Source organism: Aphelocoma coerulescens, chromosome 6 (genome assembly GCF_041296385.1).
Source record: "Aphelocoma coerulescens isolate FSJ_1873_10779 chromosome 6, UR_Acoe_1.0, whole genome shotgun sequence".
NCBI lineage: Eukaryota > Metazoa > Chordata > Aves > Passeriformes > Corvidae > Aphelocoma > Aphelocoma coerulescens.
The window spans coordinates 17001971-17018764 of record NC_091020.1 but is presented as its reverse complement, the minus strand read 5'-3'; the positions used below and the strand labels follow the sequence as shown (position 1 = coordinate 17018764).

At 44.9% G+C, this 16794-nt stretch overlaps 1 protein-coding gene across 4 annotated transcripts in view; it reads left to right on the top strand.

Annotated features, from left to right (window-relative positions):
- The window catches only part of TLL2 (tolloid like 2), an 86349-nt gene that overhangs the window by 36534 nt on the left and 33021 nt on the right, over positions 1-16794 (top strand). For 2 of the 4 annotated variants that reach the window (XM_069019466.1, XM_069019467.1), the window contains 5 exons: positions 11690-11761; positions 14251-14421; positions 15198-15315; positions 15715-15893; positions 16194-16299. In XM_069019466.1, the coding sequence (XP_068875567.1) occupies positions 11690-11761; positions 14251-14421; positions 15198-15315; positions 15715-15893; positions 16194-16299 (646 nt within the window). Of the gene's footprint in view, positions 1-5555; positions 5590-9742; positions 9783-11689; positions 11762-14250; positions 14422-15197; positions 15316-15714; positions 15894-16193; positions 16300-16794 lie in introns of those variants that run through there. The other 2 variants (XM_069019469.1, XM_069019468.1) reach the window with 2 other exon arrangements.

The window sequence follows — 16794 nt, the reverse complement described above, 5'->3', positions numbered from 1 at the left end:
CTTGCAGTTTTGAAAAGTTTCTCATAGATTTTTTTTTTTTTTAAAGCCTAGTGAAAATACTTGCTTTTACAATGTAATTTTAGTTTAGAAGAAATTTGAAAGATTTGAGGATTCATCTGCTGCAATGGGAAAAAAAGAGATCCACAGGCGGGCTGGGAAATGGTACAGTGTTACCTGTCTTTTGGACCCAAATGAGTCCGCTGGTGAAAGGTGATTATCTGATGAAGCACTAGCCACAGAGGAAGAAGACCTTATTTCTTGCCATGCCTCTGAGAGGTTTGTGCCTGTTTAATACTATCTGGCTTAATTTTTTATGGGCATTTTTGGGATTATGAGGACTTTCCTGATACATTATCCCTTTTCCTGATTTTTCTATCATAGAGCGAGTTTCTGGTTCAGAAAGGCACCTCTGTGAGTAAGAAGGGCAAGTTTGTCTCTTCAGGGTTTGGCAGCAGCAGATCAGAAGCCAAGGGAGTCTGGCTGCCCTCACTGATGCCTTGCTGTGCTGGGCTTGCTGCTAAGAAGCTGACTCCATATCCCACTGTCGCCAAGAATGCTTTTCAAGAACAGTCAAAACAAGTTTTCTTTACCTCTCATCCTGCGAGATTTTTGGGGTCATGGCTTGAAAGCCTTGATGAGCCTTTCACACTGCCACAAATGACTGGCAGAAGAGATTCACAGAGCATCTTTTCTAGCTAGAGTATGCTTCAGATAACAGTGCAGCTGGGAGAGGGATACATTTGAACCCAGGCTTTCTACAGTATCAGGGGAGACAGAGGCTGCTGTGAGTGACTGGAGTCCCTGACAGCAAATCCATGCAAGTAATTCTCTGACAAATGAGGCAGACAAGAGTTCTGCATTAAACCTTGTCTTAATAAGAGCAGGGAGCTGGTTCGTTGGCAGCAGCTCTGCTGTTCTTGAGTGTGCTGTGAAAACACAGGCAGCTACTCTGCTGCTTCACCACATCTGCACAGGGGTCCATCTGCAACAGGTTGCTTTGCTTTTTCTTGTTTTAAGATGCTCATGGTCACTGTCTCTGGTTTCATTCTTGAGAAAAGACATTGATTTGCATGTGAGCTGGGTTTACTTGCTGGACAGGTCGATAGAGTGCAGCTCTCCTGCTAGGAGTTATGCTGCTTAGCTTCAGGGTGGAGAGCAAGACTTCTCTGGTGGAATACTTAAGGTACTAGTGGCAGCCACGAGCAGGGTTTCTGCTGTTTCACTTTGTGAGAGGTTCCTCAGTGTAGGGGCTGTGGCCAGTAGTAGTGCTGCACATTACATCTGAGTCCTCTTGGATGCTACTCATGTGTTTCCAGTGAAATTTAACATAGTGCAAAATATACTTCTAGAAGACTACAAAATCTAGGGATTTAGGCCGTGACTGAGATTCCAGGGAAGATCTGATTTATGGATTTGAAAGCAAGGCTGTTAAATACAGCTGACATTGACACATGCTGGCGAAACTCAGCTTCTTTTCCCCTTGTAACTCATATTTGGTGCTCTACTGTACTGTCACTTGGTTCAGGGTAGAAGGAGTGGACTTCAGCATTGCTGGATTTCATAGAACCATAGAGTCATGGAATTTAGGGCTGCTTGGAGCCCAACCTTTAACTCATTTAGACTTAGAGCAAGTCTACAGGTTGTGCTAACTTAACCTGAGCTGTATTGGCCAGGAGCAATGCAAGTAACTATGTACATGCTGTAACATAACCCACGTCTGTGAACTCTCTGCAGGGGTCTGCTCTTTCCTTGGGAAATCTTTAGTGAAGGTTGCTTCCTCCTATGTGAGTAGAGGAGCATCTTGGTTCCAACAGACCTGTCTGAGGGCTCTGTCCAGCTGTCTGCATACCTCCTTTCAGTTTTCCACAATATGTGACATGCACTCTGGGGATGTCTCTTTGCAATCCAGGCACATTCTTAACAGGAAGAGGAGCCTCAAGAGTGGAAAGGTAGGTGCCTAGGGCCTGGCCTGATGCTGAGGTTTGGTTAGCTGTGCCAAATGATTTTCCTATGACTAGCCCAGATGTTTACCTATGTGAGTCGATTCAGTCAGGGGTTTTACCAGAGCAGACAACCATGAAATGAATTTCCCACAGTGCTGTAGTTTGCTAAGGCAAGGCAGGAGCTCCCCTTTGGAAGAGCTGAGTAAGTCCTCTAGGGCCAAGAGTGCTCTGTTCACACTGCTCTTCTGAGTTACCCAGTGTCCCAAATCTACATTTCTGTGCAATAAGCCAGTGATCTTCTCTTTGCAGAAAAGCAGATCCTGTGCTTTTCTCTTCCACCCGGAGTCTTACCATCCTATTGCAACTTTCTCAGACTTGCCTTTCTCCAGCATAACGATAACTATCTAGAAATCCCATGCCTTTAGCTGATGAGCCTTCTAATTCCCATTGTAGTTAAGACTCTTCCACTAGAAAATGCTAATCTTTAGGTTTGATATTTTCACACCAAATACTTTTCTTTATGGATTTCTGAGTGCCAGCTTGAAGTTTTTTCTGTAAATTATTGAAAAGGATTTTTCTCATCTTAGGGATGCACTTTTTCTAGTCACAGGACTAGAATCTGCCAATCTGGTGCTTGATGGTAGGAGAGGAGAGAAGGTGATCAAGTCAAGATACCAAAGCATGGAACGTGTATGTGTGCAAAGAGGACAGATCTCCCTTGTCAGGTTGGAGAAGAAACCCTGAGTAAGGGCAGCACAGCTATCAGGAGGCGGGAAGTCAGATTGTTGGCCACATCTGCCTTTTCTCAGGGGCTGTCCAGTGCCTTCCTGTGCAGTCAGTTGCTGCTTGTGATCTGCCTGAGTATCAACAAGAGGTGCTAGAGTCTTTACTCCACCTGTCTCACCAACAGATATGCAAGCTCTAGTTTTCTTTCAGTTAGGGTCTTTCCAGTATGGCACATTGCTTTGAAACTAGTTGGGACTAGTGGGCTTGCAGTATTCCTTTACACATGTGGCTGTGGTGTTCCAGACTTGTGACAAGCAGAGAAATGAAATCAATCTCCTTTTTTTCCCTTTGCTTGTGATAAAGGTCCTGCAGGGCAGGGTAAAGAGAGTCCCAAGCAATAGATGCTGAGTACTCCTGAATGGGCAGAGCACAACCTGAATGACACAGCCCTGTTACTTGCTCCACATTTCCTGTGGATTAAGATGTTCATTTTCCTCTTGTCTCTGTTCCCAGTGGCGGCTGGTCACATGCACCACAAAGTTTGTTTTGTAAATGCACTGTTCCCTGAAATCAAGTTTTCTGGATGGTGGCCTTCCACCTGTCAAAATAAGTGGTTTGATTTCTGCTGTGCCGTCAATGTTCAGCCTTACATAGGTTTTTTTTTAGTGGTTTTATGAGCTCTGCAATATTCTTAAATTAATCCATCCATGCAATAAAGCTTTCTCCATTGTAACAAAAATCCCCAGCTATTTCAAACTCTGCCACTTACTCATTCTTAGTGGAAACTTCAGTTGTGCTTATCTTGTGAGTCACAATTCATATGCTTCTTTCAGAAATCATCTAGGAAGGCAAGTAACTCTTGTCAAATGCTGCACTTCAGAAATTAAGAAGCATGGATTTTGTTAATGACCAATTAACATTATTTAAGTGCCCAAAAACATCTGCAGAAACTATCTGTTGATGCCATGGTTGAAGCTGCTTCCAAACAGCCTGTTTCTATAGTTTCTTCCTATTCAGCTTGGTGCCCCATCAGCTTCAAGCATAGCTGCAGCTTTGGGCACAGTTGCTGTGGTGCTCCTGTACAGATGATGCCGAATCCCTGCTGCTCCCTTCTTAACTTTGCCAGGTTTTGGCTCCCAGCCCCACTACTTTCCTCATCCTCAAAGGTCTCTTGGACACATCTCAAGCACCTGGAAGTTGGTGCTGGATGGCACTATTAACCCTTTCAGGAGCTGGAGTAATCACCATGTAGGAGCATTTATAACATCTGATTTCTGTTTGCAACTGTCGTGCTCTTGATCGCCCTTAATTAAATTTTCTTTTGCTCTCGTCTACAGCTGGTGTATCACACTTGGAGGCTGTTCCTTTTACTGATGCCAGAAGAGTCTGAATGGTCTTTTGTGTTTAAGTGGAGGTTGTTAAATAGCTTTATATTAATTAACTGTGATGGAGGGAACACATGGGCAAATGTACTTGAGGAGATCAGTTTATCCATATGGAAATTACATTGAAAGTTAAATCCATTACCTTTATTGTAAAATTCGACAGTGCTTAGCCAATAACTGTGGAATTGGCTAAATCATGCATTTGTGCTTCAGAGCTGGGCAAATGCCTAATTTCCTTGAATATTTGCTCAAATGAAGAATTGTATTTGCCTCAACTTCATAAGCTGCCTCGTCATTTCTGAGAGTGTTTTAGGCAAGTGAGTTTGGAGGCAGAAATGATCAGTGAAAGAGTAAGGTCTAGTAAGCTCTGAGAGCAGTCATTGCAGGATGGTCACTCTGAAAAACTGGCTGGGATACCTTGACCCTCAGGCTCTCTGCTTTTAAGCAGGAATGTTTCTGTGCCCACAAAATAAAAGTAGCTTACACTGGTCAGAAAAATGTCTGGAAGGTCCAAGGAACAATCAGTTGCCAAAATGGCCTGATGGACAATAACAAACAACAACTAAATTAGAAGTTGTAAACTGCTCGTGGTTGATTCTGAACAGAAAGGGTTTGTATTTGTGGAATAAATGTGTTCACTTTGAGCTGCTTGTTCAGGCCTAATTTGGAGACAAGGCTGATGCTTGTAGCTGCACTGGACAAAACGCCTTTGCTGTGGCTCCCATTTTCAAATGGTGAGGACAAAGTATTTATTCAGCTGTCAAGTGGGGAAAGAAAGCAAATTAGTTTTAGGCTGGAACACTGGATTGTGTTTGCTGTTGTAGTTCTGAGGCCAGATGGTGACTTGGACAGCCCTGGGGAATTGGTAACAAGTTTCTCCAGGGCAAAGATCAGAAGCAAAAGGAAATATTCAGATTATCTTGCAGTTCCATTTCCTAGAGAGGAAAAGGGAGTGTGAGATGCATCAGACTGTCTTAGGGAGGGGACTAGCCACTCCTTTTCTTCTGTTGTTGCTGTTGCTGAATCCTGGAGTCAGTTTGTGGCAGAGTGGGTTTGAGACCTGACTCCCCCTGTGAACTGCAGCTGTCCCTGGGAAGGACAGGGCAGCTCTGCCAGCACCTGCTGGGGTGGCTTGCTCCAGTGACGAAAGTGCCTCTGCCCTTACTCCTCAGCTCCCCCACAGCACTTTTAATGACAGCAAAATGATTTGGGCATCTGTTTCACCAAAGGGTCAGGGAAGACCTTGGGGAAGGAGATGGTCTAAGGTTACCTAACAATGGCTATATTTGGCTTGTGCTCCCGAAGCGTTTTAAGTCCCACTTGCCCTGCCTCAGTGCTGGCTCCTGCCTCAGTTTCCCTGGTTTGGCAGTTTGTTTCGGGTACTCTTTAAATGAGCTGTGGTGGAGCTGGTAGGTAACCAGGCAGATGAGGTGTCTCAGCTGTACCTACTTAGGCTGCTCAACTGCCTGTTAAGCATGGTTCAGGCTCCGAGGGCGTAAGAAGGCACCAAAAACTCTCCAAGAAGCTCCACAACTGTGAGTGTCTGAATATCTAGGCAGAAAATGAAGTGGAGGAAAGGTCTCTCTACTGGCACAAAACACTCTCCACTGAAGGAGTTTTAATTGCATTCAAACACAACTTAGCTTCCAGTGTGTTTTCATTTTGAGTTATTTTTTATGCAGTATCAACAAGGTAGGGGGGAAACAAGAGGACTGGGAAGGCTAAATGGGAGGAGCAGCCTGGCTGGGCTGCTGAGAGCCCTGGGCTCTGCCTGGGAGCCACAGCTGGAGCGGGGCAGGGAGCTGCTGCAGGGAATAGTGCATGGCTCTGTCTGGAGTGGCCCGGGGTGCACTGAGGCTGAAGGAATTAGACTCTGCAGGTCAGAAGGAAAGAGATGTCAGCCAAGGGGGCCGTGAGGTTGGTACTGCCTACTAGGGCAGCAGTGGGTGAACCCAAACAAGCTCTTACAGTTTCCTTATTGCCTGCAAGTTCACTTGTTTCTCTTTCATTCCAAAAGAGACCGGAAGGGAAGGTGATTATTGTGAATGGAGAGGAATGTAGCAGTGAGGCAGACACCTGTTAGGAAGAGATCTCAATCCATCAGATTGACAAGAAATCAAGTGCAAGGGGATGGGGATAGTTGGTACTATGATTACTCAGTTGATATGCTGGGAGGGGAGAAGTCTTACACCATGTGTGGGGACGTGGCTAAACAACAGAGACATGCACATGTACTCACTTTAGCTTTTCATTTTCACTTGCCTCAGTAAAAGCACTGTACTTGCAGAGATGTTTCTCACTGCAAGAAATCAGTGAGATGGCACAGGTTGTAGATAAGGTTTTTCTTTCTTTTATCTCTCATTTATCTGTCTTTTTACCCTAGGGAACAGAAGTGGTTGTTACAGCCCACAGAAAAAGACCCCTTTCAGTCTTCTCAGTCCTTCCTTGTATCCAGAGAATGTTGCTCCCCTTAAGCATTGACTCTCAGTTGAAAGGTTGGTGGAGAGGTTGGGTCAGATCGTCCCCTTTCTTGCAATGCATTATTTAAAAACAAGATGCATCACAGTATAAAAGTGATGCTGCCACTTCCAGAAGAGCAGGGAGTATCCAGGGGAAATACAGGGTGTTTGGGAATGGTGCTGCCTGCATTTCTACTCTGCCTGCCGTACCACTCCAAACACAGCTGCCCAGCAGAAGATGTTGGTCCATTAAGTGCTTTGCAGCTCATGTCTTTGGCAGCCCTGGGTTTGCTTAGCTGTATTCACCTTCCTCCTCTCATGAGCTTCCCTGTGAGGCCAGTGTCCTCCTTGCCTGCACAAGCATTCACAGCTGATGTGGAGATGACACATCTGCCTGTCAAGCCTCTGGACCTTGGGACTCTCCTGAGTTATTGCAGCTAGTCAGCTTACTCTGAATATGAAAAACAGATTCCTGCAGGGAATTTGGGGTTCAGAATTCTTCCTTTCTTTAATTTATTTTTCTTTAAGTAAATTGAGGGAACTTCAGCTATTCCACTGACAGGAAATACTGAAGGATATATCTCAAATCATTTGCTCAGATCTCCAGGGTATGGGGGTTTAGGAAAGGTTTTTGCTATAGACTCTCCACCAGCTCTGGGAAACATCTGTTCTGCATTCTGAATGCATTTTCCCAGCAGAAATTGTTTTAATAAAATCATCACTTTTTCTGTGCTTAGAAAACCCAGTGCAGTAAAGCTTTTCCTATGCTAAACAGTTCTTGACCATTAGTTAATGAAGTTAAAAACCTGCATGTAACATTGTTTGCCTTATCCTGTTTTTCCAGGAGCTTCTCTGATGGTTGTAATATGACAGAAGTCACCAGAACTGAAACTCTCACCAGTGACTGGTGTTTAATATTAACTGCACTACTTGATTTTGTTGGTGCTTCATTGCAATCTCCATTTGAAATCCAGTCTCTAAGCCATGGCATGTGACTAGCCAATATATTGAGTGAGACTATGAAAGCAGGGTGTTCTAAGGCATGGGTAGGGGAGGTGAAATTGTTAATAATTTTTTTAAAATATTTTTTTTATCACTGTGTTGTGACCCAGCTCTGAAATGGCCTTTTCTCCACAGTAAGTAAGATATATTAGAAAAAGTCTTGCTGTGGTTTGATTCACCTGAGAGCAAATAATTATGTGCACAGCCAAGTTATTCTCGGCTAAACCAGAAAAATTGGAAAATCTGTCAAAGTCCTCAGTGGTCACTGTGGACTCCTTTGTCCTCAGCAGAGGTGATGAGCATATGGGTGGTAGCTACCTTCAAAGTTCAGCTGTGGAACCCTTTCCCTGGGTGGACAGCAACCAGAAAAGGGAAAGGAAAACTCCATGAACGTGAAGAGATTCTTCACTGGTCCAGAGAGGAAAAATTATCCTGTTCTGAAAGTGGTTTTGATTTTAATGGGATCTTTTACAGTTTGGGGAAAAGGGAGGTGTTGCCAGCTTCATCCCATCCAATTTCCCATGTAAGAATATTCTGTGTTCACAGACTGCAGTTTTTCAGACAACTACAATTCCTATTGTCACGAGTTGGGTTTTAGACTAGCATTATAGATAGGTATCATTTGAAAATGAAGCTTGACTCAGGATAGGCTGATGTTTCTCCTTTGCTTTTAGTTGGGTAACTCATCTTGCCTCAGAGTAGTGTTTTCAGATGAAAGCTCGAAGATGGATGGTGCTAAAATGTTTTTGAAATCAGCTGCCTCTCAAGCAGCTTTGAGGTCTTAAACAGACCCAGTAGGAGGGTGGTAGGTATTTCTGGGCCGACTACATGCATTCTGATTCACCAGCAGACTGCTTCACTGCTTTGCCTGGCTTTCCTCTTCATTTTTCAGACAAGAACCCCTTCATGGTCCATAAACAAGTGAAAGAATCACAAAAGCTTTAGTTAGCAAGAGATCTGGTTGCCCCCTCTTCGGTGATTCAGACCTGGGCTTAAACAAAACAACCAAACCAGAACATGCACAGCAATAAGTACCTTCAGTCCTAAATTGCAGCTTGTAGAAGACACATTTTCAGGTCTGATATATTGCTACTTCTGCGAGTCCCACCCTCTCTTACTGGAAGTCAGGGTACTGAGTGGAGTCTGCTTCCTGCTCTTCCTTCAGGTTGCAGATCTTTTGCCTGTGCTAGTGGTGTAAGGGAACTGCAAGCAGTACGGTTTTGATGGCATGTTGCATGCACGTTCTCTCTCTTAGCATCTTGTCCTTTTTTTGGTTTCAGCTGAACAACTTGGGCTTCATTTAACAAAATTGGATTTTCAGTTTCCTCTCCTGGGAGAGTGAGAGGAACTGCTTTCTTCCCAACAGTGCCCTAGCCTGCTGCTTCTGCTTTGCTGGACCCTTACTTACCACCTCAGGCTGCTTCTAGTTCCTGAAAACAATTTAGACACCTGTTCTTCAGCCATGATTGCAGACATGGTGGATTTATCTCAGATTTGTGGTGCTTTCAAACTACTGGACATTTCCTTCAGTCAGCCAAGATCCCTTAGCAGTGCTGGTCTGTGAGAAACAGAAAAACAAGTTGTTGTACAAGTGCACTGTAGGTAGAAGATGAAATATTCCCCAGCCCGGGTAGAGAATCTCTTTTGTGTCTCTGCCAGGTCATGCACAGAAACTAAGTTGCATAGTTAGGGAGTCCAGCAGTGTTCTGCTGGGGTTGCAGCTGTTAAGTAGGACAAATTATTAGGAAGAATTGAATTACAAAAATGTGGTGTTTAAGAGGGTTTAGGAAACCTAGTACAGCTCTCTGTACGGAGACATGACCTAACTAACTCTGTATCATCAACTGGTTGTGGGAGAAGCAGACAAAACTCAAACAGCCAGGCTGAAGAAAGGTGAGTGCTGGTCTAGCACAGCAGCAGGTGGGAAGTACTGAGGATGAAAGTGATCTTGGGGGGCTTGTTAACTGCTGGATATCCATTAAAGTCAGTGTCATTCCTTTGTGGGGTACCAAGCCTGCTTTTATTGGCTTTCCACAGAGCACAACGTCAAACTGAAATTCTCCCTTCTCCTCTTCAGTGTTTCCAATGATAATGGGCTTCAGTACATACATGGGCATTTCGTGCTCTGGAGCAGTAACACTGGAATATGTTCTGCTTTTGGATGTGACAGAGTAGTCCAACAGAGAGGTACAACTTCAGGAGTGTTGAGGGGACAACAGGACCTACACATTGCCTGCAACCTATGTGCAGCTGCTTCCAGACACAAGGTGCATTTCTTGGCTTCCTTACTTATTGGTAGTGGCATATCAGTTCTTCTGGGATCCTACATTAGCCCTCTCTTGAAAAGAATCAGAAGAGGGCTAAATGTCTGTCAAGTCACTTCAATTTTTGGGATATCTTTAGGCATCATGACGATAGGAAATATCTAAAACAAAGTGAATCAGAACAGAATCTTCTAAAGTTCTCATGTTTGATTCCAAAACAGCCTTGTGGGACACAAGGCTGTGGGTGCTCCCTGTCTGTATGAGTGAGATTAGAGTTTGAAATATCCGGTGTATCTGCACGCCCATATCTGGCCTTTGTGTAGTGCTCTCCCTTTTCATCGGTTACAATAAGACAAAATATGCAAAGATGTTGTAGATTTCATTAGTCACACTAGTTTATTCAAACCTCTTCTTTGCATAAGAAACCAAGGCCTGCACTGATCTCTGGGAAAGAATGTGCTCACAGCTTGGAAAAGCCGTGCGCTCGAATGGCACCGCGGCACAGCAGAGGTCAGCAGCTCGGGCACAGGAGAGGGGCCCGGCTCTAGGGTTTGGTGCCATCATTTGCAATTCAATCTCATGCAGCTCCCTCTTAGGAGAACAATTCACTAAATACAGAGTTGTGCTTTTTCCCTAATTCACCATATAATTCACCTCCCAAGTTCAATTAAGAAGCAATCTGTTTGTGACTGGAAGCAAGCTGCATTTATTTAGAAACACAAAATTATCCTTTGCCTCAGCAAAGACTGCATGCCTTAATAATTCTGGTGATGAAAGGCTAGTTGGGGTTTCCTTTAAATGGAATGAGATATTGTGTGAAGAATAGCATACTTTGCAGGGGTGGGGGTGTGAGAAGTCCTGGGGATGTAAAACTGAGAAGAGGAACTTTTGTTGAGCTTGGGCTTAAGGAAGTGAAGAGGACTGGGCATGAAAGAAAACAAAGGGAAATCTTAAGGATGGGACACTGAAGCTGGAAAAGAGTGATAGAGTTCAGAGCAATCCATCTTGTTGAATCAGGCTTGTTCCTGTTCACACATCTAGTGGCTTTTGTCCAGCCAAGCTCTGTTAAACTATGGCACTTCCTTTGGGAGACAAACCCCTGATTTACTGTGTCTCTTGGACCAGGAAGCTCTAACCTATAGCCAGCTGAGAGTCTGGGTATTTTATTTTCTTCTGAATTGTTTTGTAACTATCTTTCAACATAATTTTTCTGATATTCTTATCAGTTGTAGTAGTATAATGTTGGAGATTTGTTACCATCCTCTCAGTCCTTCTCCAGTGTGTCAGGGATATACCTTTTCCCCTGTCCTTGCCGCGTTGGACGGGCTGGAGAAGGATTTGCTAGTAGCCAGCTTCAGAGCAAAGGAGAGCTTTCCAGCTGGCAAAGCAAGACTGCTTCAGTGACTGGAAGATGTCCAGCTGTCTTGAAAGTGAGACATCCCTCTTGGAAGTGTCCACACTGCATCCAGCAGTGCCGAATTACTGACAGTGTATTCTTTTCTGCGTGTGGTGGTTTATCGTGCTCTTCATTCTTTACCTTGCCACCAAGACTGCAGAAACTTGCTCTTGCAATACCTCTACAGAGATCAGCTCATTCAGCTCCTGCTCTCAGTAAATCTCCATGAAATTAGCCTTCCCTAGAAGAGACTTTCTGCCTATTCAGCAAATGGAGAAACTAAGGCATGGTATGGTAATGACTTGCAGGGTGTCACTGTAGGCTAGGAACAAATCCAGGAAAAGTGCCTAGCTTTATCAGGCATTTAGTCCCTGCTCCTTGCACAGGGAAAGCAGACAGTTTCTGTGGCCAGCGGACCCCCAGATGACATTACTAGCAGCTGCTGTCCTTTCCACATCAGAGCTCTGCCAACCAGCTCACCAGAGATGAGTCTCTGCTCTTTTTTCCTTTGCAGGAGGCCTGGGAGAAGAGGTGTCAAGTGAGAATGCCACTTCAACTGACCACAGTGACAAAGCAGTTAAAAAGGGTAATGTTGTACCCCACCCAGACTTTTGGGTATTTTTTATTTACTTTTTTTACACTCTGTAAAAACATATTTTTGTTGTGTACATGTGTGTACCTCTCTGCCTGGGACATCAGCCCTGCCCAGGCATTTTTTGCTGTTGGTGAACTCTCTGAAAGGGTGGGTTTGCCATGTATAATGTGGTGGGTTGACCCCAGCAGGAAGCCAAGCATCCAGTCATCAGTCCCCTCCTCCAGCAGGAGAGGTGAGAAAGCAGGAAAAGCAAGAGTGAGAAAACTCATTGATTGAGATAAAGACAGTTTAATAAGTGAATGAAAGAGGGAAAAATATCCAAAGTGATATAAAGGCAACTGCTCACCCCCACCCACAAGTAGGCCCTGATAGAAGGATGTGTCAGGCCTCTCCAGGGAGGAGAATTTAACAAATTTCAGTTGTTAAAGGCAGAAAACTATAGCAGGAGTTAGGAGCAGTCAAGAGCTGTTGCAAGACTGGTGAGGAGAATTTGCCCAAGAGGGTGTGTGTTGCTGGCAAGGAATGGAAGCCTTGGTGGCACAGAAGTGTGGACCCAGAGTCCCCTGTGCAGAGCTGCTGCTGCACCAGGCACAGGAGAGCACAGGGCAGACAACTCCTCACTTGGGTTTGCTGTCAGGGGCTGTCCATGTGCAAATCCACAGAGCTGTTGGGCAGCCCCAGGAGCAGTTTGTGAATAGAAGACAAGACTACTTCTGTCTTGAGACCCTCTCTCTTCTTCTAGCTGTGGACCTCGTAATGCCATTGCCTGTGCTAGTACCTGGTACCAGCAGTACCAGCTGTATGCAAAGAGCAGGAGGGTGGTTCCTCCTCTGTTGAGAGAACACCCAACCTCAGAGCATCAGCCTTCCACGATCCAGCAGCTGCCTTGGGGATGGGGCAGCTTCTGAAATGCCAGGGAGGTGCTCAGGAGTAAGAGGAACAAAAGGCAAATTCCCGTCTTTGTCTTGCAGCTCAGAGCAAGGTATTCAGCAGGAAGGGCTTGACCTGGTGAAGCAGGAGGGAGGGTTTAAAGTTCATTCTTTTCATTCCCCTACACTGCCTGAATTTCCTTCCCATTGTACTGATCCCCTCAACCTTGACAGTAGTGGTTTGCTCACTGGTGCTTCAGCTGGAGGGATGAATAGGGGAAGAGGCTTTCAGCAGCCCCCCTGGTCACTCAAGGAAGGTCTTAGCAGGACCTGTGCTTTTTAATAACCTGGCAGCCCATGTCCCTGACTTGGAAAGTAAAACTGTGGCTGGTCTTGCTGATTTACATACAAATTGCTGTATTCTTGGGCTTCACAGTGGTCCTCTGGGGAGCCACCATCTGCAGTGCTGCTCTTCAAGGTGACAAGGATGTTCACCTTGGTGTGACCCTTTAGGCCAGCAATCCCTGAAGGCATGGCAACCGCTGTCCTCTGTTACCCCTTTGCCCTAGTCCAGCTGATGCATTGGCTGTGCAATACAGGGAGCTTATGTAGCAAGTGGTGTGTCTACACAGTCCTTACACAGGCTTGTAAAGCCCAGCTGGACTGTGGCTGCTTTGAGGTTTGAGTTGCCCATGGCACATCAGTCAGGGGATGAACAACTCGGAAGCTTTGAGTAAAGGATATTTTCTCTGGGTCAGACTAACACCACATTAAAAGTGCAACTCATGTAGGTATAACCAGTATCTGAGCAGAGCTGCAGCAGCACAGATGTAGGGCATGGTACAGGGTCTGCCTAGAAGCCTGTATGAATCCTCTGGCAGATTTTAAGGCCAGCACTGAACACCACATGACCAGGCCTCCTCTACCCTTTGCAACAAGAAATGAGATGTGTTCTGCTTTCCCTTTTGTATTTTTGCTCCTTTTCATTAAAATGAAGAGATTCAGCATGGATGGAGATTTGCACTTCTGTTTTTCCATCCTGAGCATCCCTCCTCCAGCAGAGACTGTCTGATCTATAGATTTCCAAACCACCCAAGACCTGGTATGTGAAACCAAATACTTTTCAGCCTCGAGTACAGATTTCAGAGTTAGGAGTCTGTCACCTTCTTCCAAGGCCAACTCGAATGAGTAGTTGTTGCTGTGAAGCTATTCCTGATAGAACAAACCATTCTCTGCAGATGAGTGGATGGGTCTAGGCTTGTTTGAGTCCCACCTCCTGTTCCCCTTGTTTAAGTACTATGTCCCCATTTGTGAAGTTGCTGTTGCAGAGAGTGAGTGGCTAGAGACAGGGAAGGATGTGCTTTTATATCCTAATGGGAGAACAGGTTTGGCACAGTTCATATGGAGGCTCCAAAACAAGAAGGGTCAGTTTTCTGTAGATTAGCAGTCTCAAAGTCCCAAAAAAATCACTGGCAAATCTGGCTATGACTTGTGGTTTGGTTTAACACCTTGCTTTTTCTTTTTATCTTTTTCTGAAGCTCCAGGGTATTACCTGAGGGCTGCACGTGGAACTAAAGAGGATTTAAACAGTGTTGCCACTCTGTCTTGCAGACGGCAGGCAGAACACAACGCTTGCAAGGAGCCCGAAGAGGAAGGAATATAAAGATGAGTCTGGGATGGATACACACTCCTCTCCCAGAGTGCGCAGGGCAACCACATCCAGGGCTGAGAGGATCTGGCCAGGGGGGGTCATTCCCTATGTGATCGGAGGAAATTTCACTGGTCAGTAGTGAAAACACTGTCTTCTGTTAGCTATGGGGTTTGTGTCTCAAATTGTGTGGGAAATCTCTGGAACAGAGTTCTCCCACGAATGACTCAGGCCCTTGGAAATCTATCTCCTGAGATAGGCTGGGCATGTCATTGCACAAGGAATTGTGCACTGTGGAAGCCTGAAGCTGAGGTGCGCGGTGAGATGGTTCTTCTCTTGGAGTCCAAGAAATAATTGAGTGACTGAGTCACTTTTCTTTAGGGGCCAGCACCTGTGAGCTGTGCTCACCCCCTGTGTTTCCAGAAAAGAATCCTCTCTGCTGTTGGAAGAGCAGGAGCAGAAGTACTCTAGGTTTCTGACAATAGCTTTGCCTTAGTTTTGAGGAGCATCTGTAGCACTCATGAAATTCCTGGGTGTCTTGGGGTGACAGAGCAAATCTGTCACATCACTTAGTAGCTGGTATTCAGATCAGAACACCTGGCAGCTCTGCCAGAATGGCCTGTGCCTAGAGAGCTGACATGTTTTATATGCACAAATATTGACATACTTAATCTGTAAAGTTTGCTACCTTTTTATTAGAGCAGTTAATTCATCAAGCACAAGGAGAGAAAAGATGATACAGGAAATTAATGCTATAGTTGGAAGTGGGCCCCAGAGTCCTAGAGGTGTCTACAGGCATAAGATTGGCTGTTTGAAAGGTTGACTGTTCCCATATATCCAGATGAAGTCCCTTAGAGATTTTCCTGAAAGCCAAGCCTTCACTGTTTGCTCATCTTGATTTCTTTTCCAGGAACCCAAAGAGCTATCTTTAAGCAAGCAATGAGGCACTGGGAGAAGCACACCTGTGTGACTTTTGTGGAGAGAACTGATGAAGAGAGCTTCATTGTGTTCACATACAGAACATGTGGGTAAGTGACACACACACTCCCTGCAGCTCCCTATTGCAAACAGCCCTTTCAGTGACACATGGCTCTGTAAGTCTAGCCCAGAATAGACCAGTGGCTACATTGGAGAATCTGCCACAGAGATGCAGCTGGTCACTTTCAGTGAGGGTTGCTAGGACAGTTTGGTATTTGCTCAGAAGGTGCTAAGCCTTTCTGGATTCTTTTTTCCTGGGATAACACTTAAGTGTACGTATGCATGTTTATAGATACGCACGTTTTTCATGTTTTCTGTATACATACATGTATAGTGTATGCAACTGCTGGCCTGTCCTGAACCCTGCCATATGCCATCCTCTGTTCCTATGTTTCAGAGTTTCTCAAGTCACTGAAGTGCTGCATGGGTTTGTGGGTTTTCTTTTCCAGGTGTTGCTCCTATGTGGGTCGCCGAGGAGGAGGCCCTCAGGCTATATCCATTGGAAAGAACTGTGACAAGTTTGGTATTGTGGCTCATGAGCTGGGTCATGTGGTGGGTTTCTGGCATGAGCACACGCGGCCTGACAGGGACCAGCATGTCACTATCATCAGAGAGAACATACAGCAAGGTAAAATCACACTTCAGGTTATTCCTGGGTTTTGGCTGGGTAGAACCCTTTCTTGCTACACTTTGTGGAAGATACTGGTGCTTTGTGAGTTGAGATGGAGAAGAAGAAATATTGCTACTTCTTGTCTAGAATAAGGGTCAAAATAGCTATATGAATAGATATTTTGGATGTCCAGTTGGAATTGTTGGAACACAGGAGCATATCCATTCCATTCTAGGCTCCCAGAGGTGGAAGGCATTATTATTATTTTTTTTTTTCTAAAAGTGATTTGTTTCTTTTCCATTTTGTTTGTCATCACAGGTCAGGAGTACAACTTTTTAAAGATGGAAGCTGGGGAAGTGAATTCACTTGGAGAGACCTATGACTTCGACAGCATCATGCACTATGCTAGGAACACGTTCTCCAGGTGATAATTCCAGGTTACACATCCTTAGGACTATTTTTGGTAATTGTGGTTGACTCTCTGGGATATATGGAGCCTAGAAAGAGACCTCTGATCTATTGCTGCATTGGAAGGCTTGAAAAATATTTGAAAAAGCACAGTGGGTGTAGTATGGTGGGCTCCGTTTTCCCCTTTCCACTATATTTACTCAGTAATAATCCTGATAATCTCAGAGAGTTTCCAAAGCCTTGTTAACATTCTTTGCAGCCTTTCCAGGCAGCACATGTGTATCTGTGTGCATATGTGCCCACGTGCAAGTTGGGTAATACTAAATCAAGCTTTGAATCTCTTGGTTGTCCAGCTTATGCTTTGGAGTCACAATACTACTACCTTCAGAGTCTCTAGTGGCTGTGCCAAGGAAGAGTTTAACTCTAGATCATGATCTTTAATTACTTGGGTATTTTTTTTAATCATTTACGCATGAGCTTTCGATCATGGCCTCTGCAGCTATGTGGTTCT